Below are 15,312 nucleotides of genomic sequence, written 5' to 3'. Positions count from 1 at the left end.
TGCCGAGTAAGTGTGATTAAGACTGTTTGTTCTGCTTTTTGATAGCATCAGAGAAGATGCATTCAGTGCAATAAGCAGCAAATGACAAAATTACATGCCTTTAAGCCCAACTTACTGCCTCAAATTCTTGAGGCTGTATATTTACATTGGAGACTCTGAAGTCTTGATTTATAAAGTATTTTTCTAAGAATCTCTTCGGAGACAATTTATCTTAGAGAAAACCATCAGCACTTATCTTTTCCCATTAAAAGTTAAAAAAAAAAAATAGTTTGACCTCTTTATAAACTCAGTAGTTTTCTTTAATCTTTGTAAGCAATGTAGTTATATAATCTTACCTTAGCACTTTAGAAATACAAGAAGCTCATCAGCTGTTTGGCTGGTTACTTTTACTGGGGAAGCATTATGTTAAAAACAAGTTAGAGCTAAGTGAGACAGAAGCTAGGTGGGGGCTAGAAGGGGCTGGGGGAGAAGCGGAGGGAGCAATGCATGAAGAATTGTGTAGTCCTGAAGTTTCTGCTTTGTATCTGATAACTTGCTGGTGTTGGGGTTTTTTAAAATTTTTTTGGACATGATTATCTTAAATCCTCTCACTTCTTTTCCCGATACAATACTTCAAAGAGAATGAAAAATACAGCGAAAATTTTAGGTCACGTAGTTTGCACACTATGCAGTCATCGTGCTATGTTTGCATACACGTGTCCCAGCATGTATTTTAAATGAACTTTCTATCAAGAAATAAAACAACAGCATAGGAACTAGGGATAAATAATTTTGCTAGAAGATTGTAAACATATTCTATTACTCTCATTATTCTGGAGAGCTAATTTAATACTAAGGCGAGATGCTTTTGTTTCTAAGAGACCCTGTTGCTGTGCCCTTATCTGGCTAAGCATAGCAGAATGGTAATCCACGCTGTCTGGAGTTTGGAATAGAGGGTTGTCTTTGGCGGTAAGCTGGAATGAGTTAGAGTCAGGGCTTTCATGAAGCTTTGGGTGGTAGGAGTAGGCCATACAGACCTTTTTGCAAAGGGAGCTTAGATTAGATGGTAAATACTGAGGGAGGATAAATGTATGCATACGTAATAGGTGACAGCCTAAACTATTTAAAGATAGCTGAAGCAGAAAAACTTGAGAAATATTGTGGTTTGCTGGAGCACTGAGTCCTAAAATGTCTTCGTTTCTGTTGTGAAATTATGCCCAAACAGTGTTTGGTTTTGGTTGTGCTACTGAATTTGTGCAAATTGTTTTTTCTAAAATGATTAGAGTTGAAACTTTTCTTCTAAAATGTAACCAGTTTTACAGAGCTATTCCTCTAAAGATTTACATCTATTCTTAGCATCCACCAGGCATAACTTCCGCAGAATCTCTTTGGAAGAAGTGATGGAGCTATTGGGATCTGGATTTCTGCGCGGAAGTTGTGGATTTCTACGAGCCAGTGGTGATATGTTGAAAGGGACCAGTTCAGTCAGTAGAGATGTTAGAGTTGGAGTCACCCAGGTTTGGATTACATTATTTATGACTTTCTGAGATTGCTAAACATTCCTATAATAACTGTTTTGCTCTCCATGTGTCTCTTATTTCATCCTTTTTTGTATCTGTGATGAAATGTATGTAATCTAAAATAAGGATTTACATCTTGAGTATGCTAGAAAGAAAAGAAAAAAGATTTATGGTGTTGCTTATTGTTTACCTGATAGTTTGACATTTTCAAAATTAAATATGTATTACTTGTGAAAGCTTCACATGATACAAATTTCAAGTAAGTGGTATAAATAAGTACTTTCCTCAATTTTTTAATTTAAAACTTAATACCTTATGTCTAAAAATGAAAGGGGGAAGTTAAAAGAATTCTTTGAACTTGGAATAGTTTCCTTCTATATAGGGACATTCCGAGCACCATTCTCAAAGAATGGTTCTGCTTTGAGTAAGTGCGTGAAAAATAAGGAAAATAGAATTTAGTTGCAAAAAACAGACATCTGTTTTGCTGTGTTCCAGGATGCTCACTTAGAGGATAGAATCTTGTTAACTGAGCAGGACTAAAGTCAGACCATATAGTGCATGCTGGTAAAAACAGTATAAATTTTTCAGATAATATCAGATTAGCTTCTTCCTGTAAATATTATCTTAAACAGCATTTACATGCTCAGACCTACATATTCAAATGTTAAACCTGTGAATCAAGACTAAAGCTCGTGGTGAACATTTACATATCAAACAGCTGTGATTATTTTAATATGTTACAGTCCCCACAGCTGTTTTATACATCCCCTTTGCCAGTAAGGGAATTTTTCAGTGCATTTCAACTTCTGCAGTGCAAAAAATCTGTAAATTAGCTTGAGTTACTAATAGAAGCTGCCAGACTTTGCACTGAAACAGCTAGAAGGTGCTCACAAGTTGTCTTCTATGCTCAGATCATGCTGGGTGGAAGCATTAACTTGTGGCAGAGAGACTGAAAAGCTGGGGAACAATAACACCTTGACAGCTATTTGCCTAGAAAATGTGTGCCAGATTCCTAGGGTGTTCTATATACGTGGTGGTTTTATTAGTTTTCCAGGAATAGATAGTTCAGTACAGTGTTTTGACTATTTGTACTGCTTTTTGGAGGCTGTCTCCTCTTCTTGCATTTCTATGTTAAAACAATAGTACCTGTGCTAGATGTTCTGTACCAGAACAGTTAAAACAGTGCAGTGTTTCTGTAAGAAAAACTTGAGAAATTGTGCATATATCAGTGCCTGTAAGTAGAAAATGCTTGCAGTTATAAAATGTATTAATTATTATGTGAATTGCAGCTTATTATAAATTAAAAAATAAGAAAAACATTGAAGATGACTTCTTACATATGGAAGAAGAATTTATATTTGTTCAAGACACAGCCAGGTTCAAGATGTAGTTCAAGAGGTAGCCATGGCAGTATGACTCTTCACAAGTCTATTTATCTTGTTAAATTCTTCAGTTTTCAAATTTGTAAAGCAGGGGTAATGTACTGTTATGAAGCCTAAGTAGTGTTTTTCAAGAGCTATTAGATGCTGACAGGATCTAATAGTACAGTTTCTCTGTCTACAGTACTTCACTTTCTTTTTCATGAATAATTTAGTTGTTAATATTAGACACGAGACAAAGTATGTATGAGGCAAATATGGAAGTTCGTTGATATGGGTCATATTTGTGAACTTCTTTATGAGGAATTTTGTGTGTTCATTTGCATATTCTCATTTTTTGTATTCCCTTTTCTTGATGGTAGCACATCTGTTCATTAAAAAAATCTAACACAGGCACATGGAAGACATTTGTAAGGGAGCGTATTATGTGGCAAAATAAATGGTCTTGTGGTGATTAGATTTGTAAAGTGACTCTGCATTCTTTCTCTTTGTTGTGACAAACATAGTCTTTTTATGGTACCTCCATTGCAAGGCAAACAATTAAAATTCACTGAGATGAAGAACAGTGCTTGGGGGCTGCAAATATACCTTAATTCAAAGCCTATAATAACAAAATTCTCTCAGGTTATGTGTTATAGTTTTGTAACGTAGTAGTTCTTGAAACGCATTCATACATTAAATTTGGGTTCCATGTGCAGAATGTTAAGTAGCTAGAAGCTGTTGTTCAGTGAGACCAAACACAATGTTTTACATAACAAGTGCCTGTGCAGGGTAAACTGCCATTTCTCACACCCTGGAATGAAATAACATGGGCAAGCAGCTTGAATTAACTTAAAGTCAAAGCAGGCTGCAATATTGCTTGTACAGTTTTGGTAGTACTTTAAATTATTTAAATAGATCCAAAAAACCCTGAAGCTACCTGAAGTGAGAATGTATGTGATTTATGGATGCATAAATGTATAAATGATCTCAGTTTAGTGACGTTCTAGTTGTGGCAATGTGCAGAGATAAAAAAAATTATGTATGTGGGATAGCTGGCAGTGGTTTTCCAGGTGATTTTGCTCTAAAATATGGCTTCTTTTCAAATCTCTTCCAGGCATATGTGGTATTTGTCTCTACATTAGGAGCACAATGGCTTGAAAGGAACTTCTCTGCCTTCCTTTCCCATATTCTAGATCTCGTGTCTCAGTCTCACCCTAAGGCTATTCAGAGTCAGATGGATGCTATCGGCTGTCGCCGCTGTGTTTCATTTATCCTTCGAGCTACAGTAGGAGGCCTTCTTGGGGAGAAAGCTCAAATTGCAGCTGCCAAGGAGATTTGTCAGGCCATCTGGAAACTGAAGAAAGTTGTGGGTATGGGTCTAACAAGATTATCCATTTGAGCCTCTGTTTTTCGTTTTTTAAGCAATTGTCCAACTTCCTAATCCAGAGACTGCAGAAATAGAATATATAGTGCTGATTTATTACCATAATAATGTAGAGGGCTTTTGATGGATTGCTTTGTTTTTAACTTGGGCTGGTTATTTGTTTCCGTGTGTCTGTGTCTCTGCATGTGTGTACCCACACAAGTGTAAACATCTTTTTTAACACTTCTTCCCTGGCGAATTTAATTTTAACCAATTAGAAATATAATAAAATAATAAATACATGCAGTAATAAAATAATTGTAAAATAAGTTAAATTGGCAGTTAATATGTGTCTAGTCAGATTCTGCCTTCCTGTTCAGAGCAGCTGACACTATTGATGGTTCAAAAAAGAAGCATTTGTTCCTAATTGATAAAATTAGCATTTCTCCTGGAGAAAACAGATCTCTTGCATGATTAAGTCTTGTACATAGCTTCCACCATCGTTCTTGAACGGGAAAAGAAAGAGGATGCTGGGCATAACCAGTCATCCCCTGGTGTACAGCTGCATATTGTATACTAGTTAAATATCAGTCTAAACTGACATAATAATTTGTGTCTCAAAAAAGGAATTTTCAAAAAACTCCAGATTTTTCCCTCCCTCTTTATTCCCTGCTCCCACCATCTTACATAGCTTCCACCATCGTTCTTGAACGGGAAAAGAAAGAGGATGCTGGGCATAACCAGTCATCCCCTGGTGTACAGCTGCATATTGTATACTAGTTAAATATCAGTCTAAACTGACATAATAATTTGTGTCTCAAAAAAGGAATTTTCAAAAAACTCCAGATTTTTCCCTCCCTCTTTATTCCCTGCTCCCACCATCTCTCTCACTTGCTCTCACACTATTTCACTCTTCCCTTTCTTTTTTCCTACTATGTAGTAAAATCTGGCAAGTTATATCAAAGATGACTTCTTCAAGTCACTTTTGGTGAGGCTGAGAATAGCATGCTTCTTACTAGCCATTGTCCCCCATCACTTAAAGATAAGCAATTTGGTAGTTTTCATTTTATCTACTCTCCTGCCCTCTCAGGCATTACTACATTATCCATTTGAATAATAGAAATGTACTTGTCTCAGTGAAGTTTGGTCAATAATAAAAATGGTAAGGATAAAAGCTCATTTGGTAATTTAAACAACTTATAGTAGCAAAATCCTTTTTCTGATCTGTTTGTTTCATTTTGGTAATGATTTCATGGGGATCTTCCTATATTGTGTTATCAGATGCTGCAATGAGTGACAGTAACTTGGAAATAAGACTTAGTACAACAGATGTAACAGCAAGTCAGCACGTGCTTGTGTGTGCACTTCAGGAACTCGGGAGTCTCATCCATGGCTTAGGAACTACAGCAGCACCATTACTACAAGACTCCAGTACAGGTACAAGCCCTGAATTGTTTTGTGAACCAGAGTAGAAAATATATTCCTTTGTTGACTGTGATCTTCTTTGATTTCTTATGTCTAGACTGTCAATTCTTTCAAATCTGTTGGAATCCTTTGTCTGGCATTGACTATAGCAACCTTTCTTCTGGTGTGCAGTCTCCTCACCTGGACCTCCTTAGTTTTTCTATCCTTTTCTGTTTTCTTCCACAAAACTGGGGGGGGGAAAAAAAAAAAAAAAAAAAAAGGAAGAGGGGAAGTTGGCTACCTTACATGCTGGAGGAAATCTTCAGGCGTTGCCCAAAGAGTTCTGTATCTTCTCTGGCCTGTACTAGTATGTTAATTTAAAAAAAAAAAAAAATCAGCATGAAATTCAACTCCAATTACAATTAAGCGTTGTAATTAAAGTCCAATACTTCGTGATGTTTCTAATAAATCAGTTTGATTGAGCTGGGTATCTTCATCTACCTTTATTGCCTTCATTTAGCTACAGTGAGAATTTTTTTTTTCTGGATGGGTTCAAGTGGACATCTGTTTCCACTGCATGGATTTCTGCTTCCTTGAGAATACTTACAGATATTTTCTATGCATGTGGGTGAATAACTGCATAATATGTTAGGTTTTCTCCATATTGTTACTTTTCACTCAGGGTAACTTTTTTTGAAAAGTATTGAAGTATTTAAATTTGATAAAAAATATTTCACAATAAAAATCAATAGTACTTTTTAAAGAGAAGTACAGAAACTGGATAATTGTATGTTCACCAGTCCTCTGTATACATTTTTGCTTGTTTTACAATCTGCTTACCTATTTCTTAAGTGTGTGTATGCATTTTATTTTTCAGGAGTTCTGGAAGCAGTAATTTCTGTCATTCTTCATCCCAGCATTTCAGTTAGACTAACAGCAGCTTGGTGTTTACGCTGTATTGCAGTAGCATTGCCCTCCTATGTGTCCCTCCTGTTGGATCGTTGCATTGAACGTCTTAGTGCATTGAAATCCTCCCCAGAAGCAGTAACTGGCTACAGTTTTGCTGTTGCTGCTTTACTGGGTGCAGTAAAGCACAGTCCTTTAGGAATTCCACATGGAAAAGGGAAGGTATGGTCTGAATACTTTACTTGTAGGCAGTTCTTTGATGTTTTTGCAGTAGTATTTGCATGTATTCTTTATGACATTGATCACATAACCCAGCATACTGATATTTTCTTTCCTCGAGAAGGGGATTTTGAAGCATACCATAACTCAAATAAGCAAGTGTTTTTCTCACATGTCAGGATTGTGAATTTCTCAGGAAATGTCACTAACGACTTTATTAACCACTCATACTGCTACCTTTTTCTAGAAGTTTGTTAGGGGAGAAGTTTGTTTGTTGTTTTGGGATAGAGGTCAATTCTGTGGAGCTGTAAGGTCTTAAATTGAACAGTCTAAGAAAAGGTTTACCTGGAGAAAACATTTCTTGAGTAGAGTTACGTTTTTCAGAATTTCAAACTAAATTCCTTATAGCAAGATCAAACCTTCTGCATTTCTGGCCCAGTTTGACATTGGCTTATATTAGAAAGCTGACATTTCAGCAGTGTTAATGGTGAGAAAAGGCTAGTCTGGAGCACATACAGCTGAAATGTATCAGACTTTGCCAAAGGAAAAGATCTTTCTTTTATAAAAAAATAATTAGAAGTATACATGCTGATCTATTGCATGTTGTGATGTTAGAAATAAGTTTCCTGGAAGGAAACTCATTCAACACAGATTAAGCCAAATTAATATTTCCCAGGCCCATCAATGACTCTCCAGTGTACAGTTTAGTCAGTGCTTACACAAATAACAGCAATTATGTATTATCTTGAAAATCTTTGGTCAAGTCCAACAAAATCTTTAATCAAGTCCAACAGATATACACTTTCATTTTGTTTTACAGAATTTAGCAGAAACCAATTTCTTGCATTAACATAGTCTAAGATGCTTGTACCTATCTCTTCACTAGCGCAGATAGGATATACTGTGCTTTGAAGTTTTAGGGATATGCAGATGTAGAAATACAGACCAGGAGAAGAAGCTATTTCCATCTCAATGTGAACTTTATCCATGGAGTTACTCACAGTTGGAAAACTATTGTGCAACACAAATATCATGCTAGTTCTCTGCATAACGTAGAAACTTAGATTCTCAGTTCTGAAAATATCTGTTTTGGAGCCAGTGGACATTGGAGAAGAAGTGGCACACTTTGACACAAGGATTGTGGGTTTTTTCTTGTTATTACACCACTGTAAGATGAAAGGAATGCTTTAGTACATTAGGAAAAATGTCTCTTGCAGTGATTCCAGCCCACCCTTTCAGCATTGTTGAGTACGAACAGTTCCAAGCCACTCCCTGACAGACATTGCTAGCTACAGTTCTCAACATTCAAAGTCCCAACTGCCCATGAAACAATTTATAAATGTAAAAAAAAAAAAGCTTGTTTTTCTTGGCTTTTAAAAACTTTCCCTCGTGATCACTGGAAGACCATGGGGAGAGAACAAAATGAGTATTGTTTGCCCAGTTATATAGATGAGAAGTGCCATTCAAATACTATACACCTAAGCTGAGCTACAGTTTGTATTTAACAGAGAAACATAATTCTTAATAAAGATTTCTTTTAGAAGAATAGAATAGGATGAAATAGGGCCAGGAGGAGGTATGGGAAGGCACAGAAAAGTGTGGGAGAAACACTGTGTTCTGTACTAAGCTGGCAAGGGGGAGAACAGAGGAGTTGACAAAAGCCCTTTTCCATTCTCTCCTAGGAACACTGCCAGATTCCAGACTAGCTCCTCTTCTGGGGAGCTGAAAGAGACCAGTGTTAAATAGAGCAGTTTTGAAAAGGAAATATCAAACGTAGATAGCAGTGACCTGGACAGAAGCTGTCTCATATTAATGCATTTCCTTTGAGAGAGTGGTTAGAGTTCCAGGTGGAGCCTATGCAGGAGAACAAAATAATTAGTGGGTTTGTATATATTTAGCATTCCGTACTAGTGCTTATATTTCAGTTCAAAAAAATCCTTCAAAAATAAGACATTTCTCCTAGTACATAGAGAGAAAAATTGTCAGAAATCATTAAATGAAATCCTTTCTAGGATGCTTGTTTATCAGGTAATTTAAATATACCAAGCTGTTAGTAATTTTTGATAGTATAATTTAACAAGAATGCAGTTTTAATTTTAGAATCAAATATTTTAAATCTATCAAGAATCTGTCAAAATAAATGTCTTCATTTGCAACCATCTGATAGCATTATGGAATTGGGAAACTAATATTTTCAGACTATTAATATTTCATTAAGTTTTGGAAGTGCACAAATTTCAAACTTTCATGAAGCAAACGTTCATGTGCAAACTTCCATGAAGTTTTATAATTTTTCAAACAAATTACAGAAGGATGCTGTCTATACTGTCCAAATAAATTATAGTGTGCAAAAAGTTATAGAAGGAAATTGGCTATACTGAGGCTTTTAATTATATTATTGATAATGACACTTCTTACTTGTAATACTAATTTACAAGCAGTTTGTTTTGGCAACCATAAATCAAGATGTAAGAAATACTTTTTTTGGTATATATGAAACACAATTGAAGCAAACCATTTGCAGAATACTTTTTGAAGTTGTAGCCATACTGTGGAAATTGTCCATGGACACACTGTGCGTTCCTCCATGTAAATTCTAGGTAGCTCAGGCTTTGGTAACAAGCGCAGATTGTCACCTTGCATTTAGCACATAGTAATACGCACATGCAATTATTGTGGAGAAGCTAAGGTAGGATTAATTCTAACCGTACCATACCATTCTAACTTGTTTGTTTAGTCATACCTTTTGTTGATTAAAAACTGTCAGAGAGAATGATAGACCTTATTCTAAAACAGGGATAAAAAGATTGTTATCCCTTTCACCACTTCTTCTGAGCTCTAATTCGTAGGTCTCATGCCATCCTTTATCTACATAGTGGCATAAACAGAATATCAGAACACTTTTATCCTTGCCATACATATTCCTGTGAGAATTATCAGCTCTCATTTTACTGCTGATAAGAGAAGGGGACAAACGGCAAAGTAACTTACCTATTACCTCACAGGAACTGTTGAAGCCGACCCAGACTAGTAATGAAGTTGGTCACTGCAACTTCATGAGCTTGAGTTTCTTGCTATAGTGTGAGAATAAGATGGCATTCTATTTGGGGACACTGGAATAGGATTAAGTATCACAGCAAATAGTATTGAAAAATTATTTGGTAGTTACTGTGATGCTGATGCTCTGTTTTTCTCTTTAACTTTTAAGGTAATCATGACAGTAGCAGAGGATTTGTTGTGTTCTGCTTCTCAGAACAGTCGCATTTCACTGCAGCGAACACAGGCTGGATGGCTATTGGTAGCGGCCCTCATGACATTAGGTAGTAGCTTTCTACAATTTTTCTTAAACTAAATTAATCTGTTCTGTGTCCTTTCTCTGACTTTAGTTCTTTTGATGTTTCATTTAATTTAGCACTGCAAAATAATTCTTAAAAACCAATGTAAATTGGAATCTTTAGAAAAGCATTCTAAAATAATAATGTTATTTCTTCCAAATTTGCTATTAGTTCATTGGGGCAATGTATGAAAAACAGTGACTGGGTAGGACCACTATTAGTTAAATGTAGAAGATAAATTTCAAAGTCAATCTAACCAAATGTCTTTGTGGTCATGAAGAATTACACTGATATTTTTTAAGATCTATCCCAGAACAAAATGAGCTAATCATTTGTATCTCCCTCTTGTCAGGCATTTGAAATCTACAGAACTTTCTGACATTTATTAGTGGTCAGATTATTGATTGTCATCATTAAATTACTCATGAAGAATGTATTTTACCTGTTTTGTTCATATTTTTAAGGCACCTTTCATGTTTTCAGCTATTACTTCTGCCCAACAGCTCCCAGTTTTTTCTTAGATTAGGGGAAACACACCCTGTACATTAACTTATAACAAATGTTTGCTTTTCTGAACATTGCTGTTGCTTATTACATCTCTTTTATGCTGATGATCCACAGGGTCTGTACTTAGTAAAACAGAGATTATAGTTGGCTTTGTGACATACTTGTAAATGTGTCAGTGGATATGTAGTTATGTATGAAAATGGAGTACCAAGATGTAAACATTTGAGAAATGATATATGGGACAGCTGGGAAAGTAGCATAAAATTTTGTTCACAGCTGTAATGATTTTGTGAACGTAGATAAAAGAACCAAAGAGAAAATTTAATTTTATCAATCCTTACATTGGCATGACAACTCCCAATGTTTACAGGTCCTGCAGTTGTCCAACACCATCTGCCACGAATGCTGTTACTGTGGAAGTGCATCTTTCCATCATCTCCTAAAGACCTAGAAACAGAGAAGACACGGGGAGATTCATTTACCTGGCAAGTAACACTGGAAGGTCGTGCTGGTGCTCTCGGTGGTAAGCGGGATTTACTGTGTCTTTCTCTGCATATTTATAGTTTGGCTGTTGGGTTTTTTTTCTGAAAGAACAACGGTACTTCAATATGACTTTTTTTCACTGTTGGATGTATTCACTCCCCAACATACATGCTTGTATATATATATTTACCTATATATCTATATCTATAGACATGTGTTTCATTTTTGTAAAAACCAAACAAACAAGAAATCCAAGAGTGTTTTTCCTCTTGTTCTTCTAATCAGTTGATTTCCAAGCAGTATATGATATCAGGAAGGTTGCTTCTCTTCTCTTGTTTAACATACATATCACTGTAATGGATGAGGACCCAAACCAGGGTATGTTCTGTTGTTTATACAGTCTATTATATTTGGTAAATAGCAGTTCTGTTTCCTAATAGCTGACTTACTGTAAACAAACTAGAATTGGTGAGTCAGTCAAACACATTTGTGGGAGTGGGAAGACTCAGGTAAAAATTACAGTAAGGAAGTTGCAATTCTCAGCCGATAGAGAGTACTATGTATTTGGCTGCTGTCTGGTAGGTTGCAGTTTTTCATCATGAAATATTGTGAATTTGGGTTTCCAAGAGATTACTCCAGTGATCTTTAAATACTTAATGTGTTTCAGTCATGTATTCTAGAGTACTAAAGGGTCCTTTGCGTTGCAGAAATGTGAACCCTAGTATAGTGATCACCCTTCTCTCTCATTATTAAAATCTATCGGAAAGTGTGGAATTCAATAATAATTTCATTTTAGGAGTAACCTAAACAATTACCCTTTAAATATTTTCTTTTCCTTTTGGAAATAGGTCTTTAATACTGTATATTCTCTGGATGCTTTCTGAACTACTAACTCAAGTTTAATTTTCTGTAAATAATGAAAAATACTTCTGTACCTGTAAGTTGTTTCTTAAAGTTCAGTAATTAAGCTGAATTTAAATAGAAAACTAGCAAAGTAAGCAGTAGGTCATCTGATCATCATCCTTTTCCCATTTTTTCTTTTTTTTTTTATTATCACGGAATTATCATCAATTATCATCAAGTTGAGTTATATCCCATAACTCAACTCGTAACAGAAAGCAAAAAATGCTTGCATTTATGTATGCAATTAAAAATCAGGGTATGAACGTCCAAGCTGAGACACCAAAACAGTGCATCTGTAAATACGACTTTTTTCATTCGAGAATTTTGTCATTTTCTTAAATTATTGGTCAAAAATACTTTAAATTTTATTTTTTGCATGCTTTCTTCTACTTTTAAATTATTAGTGAGGTAATAATGTGATTACTTCACTAATGTGATTTTTTTTCTTCTAGATATCTCACACTAAATAAGTTAAAATCCAATTCCTTTTCTAGCTATCAAAAGCTTTGTTTCCCACTGTGCTGGTCTTCTTACGGATCAAGTTGTTCAGAGACTTCTTCCTCCGCTCCCAAGTGCTGTTGATTTATTGACACAGTAAGTGTGTGTATCAAACTGTTAAATGAGATTCTGGTTTTGAAAAGCTACAGAGTAATCTTGTATTTGATTTGGTGCACTTTCTAAAGAACTTTCTTTTCAAAGTACAAAAAATTAGAGTATAGAGTTCAGCTGTATAGCTGAAGACTTTAGCTGGCGTAATGTGTCTTGCAGATTCCAGTATCATGTAAAAAAGCTAGGGAAGAAATTATTGCATGCTTTTGTTAAGTTAGTGCTTTTATTCTACTTTTTTAATCAAACATACACATTTGTGTTTAAGCATGATCATTTTTTATAAAAAAAAAAAGTTCAAGAATGTGCTTGGACAAAAAGTTTTAGAGATGGGCATTTTTTATATTTAGATTCAGAGCTAAGCTGGAAAAGGGTTTTATAATTCTAGAATTTTTGCCTTCAGAATATGTAGCAATTTAATGTATTTGGCTCTAAATTCAAATTTACAGAGATATATCCACAAATAAGTTAATTGTAATAAATATAGGTACAATCAAAGGCAATAGAAAGCCTTATTTATTTCTCTAGTATTAAATAAAAGTAGTTACTGGGAATGGAGAACAGAGAGGCTCTGTCAGAACATGTGAAATAAATTGTTTTGCTTCTACTATTGGTAACGCTAATCAAAACTGTACTTACAATATGTATAGATTTAAAAGTGTTCAGTAGAGTGGTACAAATAAAACTGGAGTGTTGCATAATGCTTAAAGGTTTTAACATCTCTGATGTGCTTTTTATATTTTAAGGCTTTCTTCAATACATAAATCTTATGGAAATTCTTTAAAAACATCATCAACGGTTTATAGACATAAACTTTATGAATTACTAGCAGTATTGCCTCCAAAGACCTATGAAGGTACGTATTTCCTTACAAAGAGATATCTGTTAAAAATACCATGGGCTCATTTCTAAGTTTTTGTTCAACATATATTTAGCTAGCAAGGAGTAGTTCCACGTCTTCTGATAAATAAATTTTATTCCCTCTGTTTAGATTTGATGAAATTGTAGTGAAGTCACTATGGTTTTGAAAAGCTAGTGTTCATGATCATCTTTTTTCCTTCTCTCCTATTACAAATACAGACTTTTGTCCTATTTTTAGTTGAAACTTGAAGGTACACAACCTTGCAATATTAAACTACTTGAAGAATTGACTTACTTTGATGCCTGTTTTACTTTTCATTGAATCCTAAATCCAAAAGGTGTAATTTTAGCATAAACCAATTGAATATAGTCCATTAAAATAATTTAATTTAATTGCTTCAAGTAGATTTACATATTACAGATATATTAATCTGATCCTGTGCAGATTGTGGATAAAAAATTTGTATTTAAAGACAAATTTCAAAAAAATCTGGGGATAGGCTCACTTTTCTGTAGCAGAACGTAACTAGCAGTTTTTAAAATCTAATCCTCTAATCCAATAACTATGCACTGTAGTTAGACAGGTCTAACAGTTCAACTAAAACATTAAATACCTTTGTCATCTTTAAATTGTCACGTGAATATAGCGGTAGAGTACTGTATGGACTGAAATAAGGAACCAGAGTGTTTGACAGTTGTAAAAAGAATTTCATCAGGGTATTTCATCAGGGCAGAGAGAATATGGGCCAGCCAGCCACTGAATTGGCTGTTGTCCTCTGTATCATGGAGGGAATCCTTACTCAAATAATCTGCTCCATCTAGTGGTAACTGCTAAGTGAATCTTCATAAAGACAAATCCCTGACCTTTGCCTTAAAGCTGTTGTCACATTAGAAGTCTGTATATAACACTTGAAGCATGGTGTATAATATTCATTTGTGACTTGGACTGAAAAGATTGAAAATGACATCTCCTTTACAGCAAGTTATTTCTTTGGTTCTTTTATTGCAGGGGCAATGTTTTATAGAATACGGATGTTTGGCTGTGGGTGTACATGAGTAGTAGATGATTTTTTGCATTATTTCGGAAATGGCAGATATGAGAAGAATGTATTGGGTTAACTTGAGCATCAGTGAAAAACACTTAGCATGTTCTAGGTGCTGTCTTCTGTGATGTGTGAATGGTTAAGATTTTGCAATTTAGCTGATACAAAGTATGAACTTGTTAGGCTGGGTAAAGCATGTTCTGTTTCTAAGATGATTATTTATACTCTTGATCATTTTCACGTGTCATTAGTTTGGGATGCTGATGTACTCATGTTTTTGAGGCTAAAACTCAACTCACTATTTCCTTTGAGTTAATATAAACATTTTAATTATTATAATGTCTAATTTGATAATTTCACACAAGTCATTTCAGTAGTTTAAATTTTGATTATTAGATTTGTTGATGTTTTCTGTGGTCTGCAATTAATGTGTTTTGTCAGACAACTCATTAGGGTTCTTTTCATTCTTCAGCTTTTTGTGCTTGTTACGTTCCACTGTCTAAACCATAAAATTGAATACAAGCATTCACTTCTCTTTCTTAATAGGATGAGATGAATAGCTAGAATGCTGGAACAGCATTCTGGCTCAAAATTTTGAACTGCTTTACATTGGAGTAGTATTATTTGACATGTTGAGGATGGCCAAGTGTCTGGGACTAAAATAAGTGTCAATTTGGTTAAAAATTACTGAGTATCTCCATTAAATTTTATTTGAGAAGCTGTTTTCATAGAAAGGGGATTTTTCAAATTTTTTTTTTACTATGATCTATAATAATTAATGAAAGAGCAGTTTCTAGTTGTTGTTTTTAATTATTGTGTTTT

General features: G+C 34.8%; 1 protein-coding gene across 2 annotated transcripts in view; it reads left to right on the top strand.

The window, feature by feature from the left end:
- HEATR5A (HEAT repeat containing 5A) overlaps positions 1-15,312 on the top strand; it is a 53,939-nt gene that overhangs the window by 7,708 nt on the left and 30,919 nt on the right. For both annotated transcript variants that reach the window (XM_009578626.1, XM_009578619.1), the window contains exons 6-13: positions 1,336-1,496; positions 3,975-4,230; positions 5,505-5,660; positions 6,505-6,755; positions 9,961-10,072; positions 10,965-11,117; positions 12,475-12,574; positions 13,333-13,442. In XM_009578626.1, coding sequence (XP_009576921.1) covers positions 1,336-1,496; positions 3,975-4,230; positions 5,505-5,660; positions 6,505-6,755; positions 9,961-10,072; positions 10,965-11,117; positions 12,475-12,574; positions 13,333-13,442 — 1,299 coding nt within the window. The remainder of the gene's footprint in view (positions 1-1,335; positions 1,497-3,974; positions 4,231-5,504; positions 5,661-6,504; positions 6,756-9,960; positions 10,073-10,964; positions 11,118-12,474; positions 12,575-13,332; positions 13,443-15,312) is intronic.

Source organism: Fulmarus glacialis, unplaced genomic scaffold (genome assembly GCF_000690835.1).
Source record: "Fulmarus glacialis isolate BGI_N327 unplaced genomic scaffold, ASM69083v1 scaffold14930, whole genome shotgun sequence".
Classification (NCBI taxonomy): domain Eukaryota; kingdom Metazoa; phylum Chordata; class Aves; order Procellariiformes; family Procellariidae; genus Fulmarus; species Fulmarus glacialis.
Note: the sequence above shows the minus strand (reverse complement) of the source record. Positions and strands in the feature narration are given on the sequence as shown.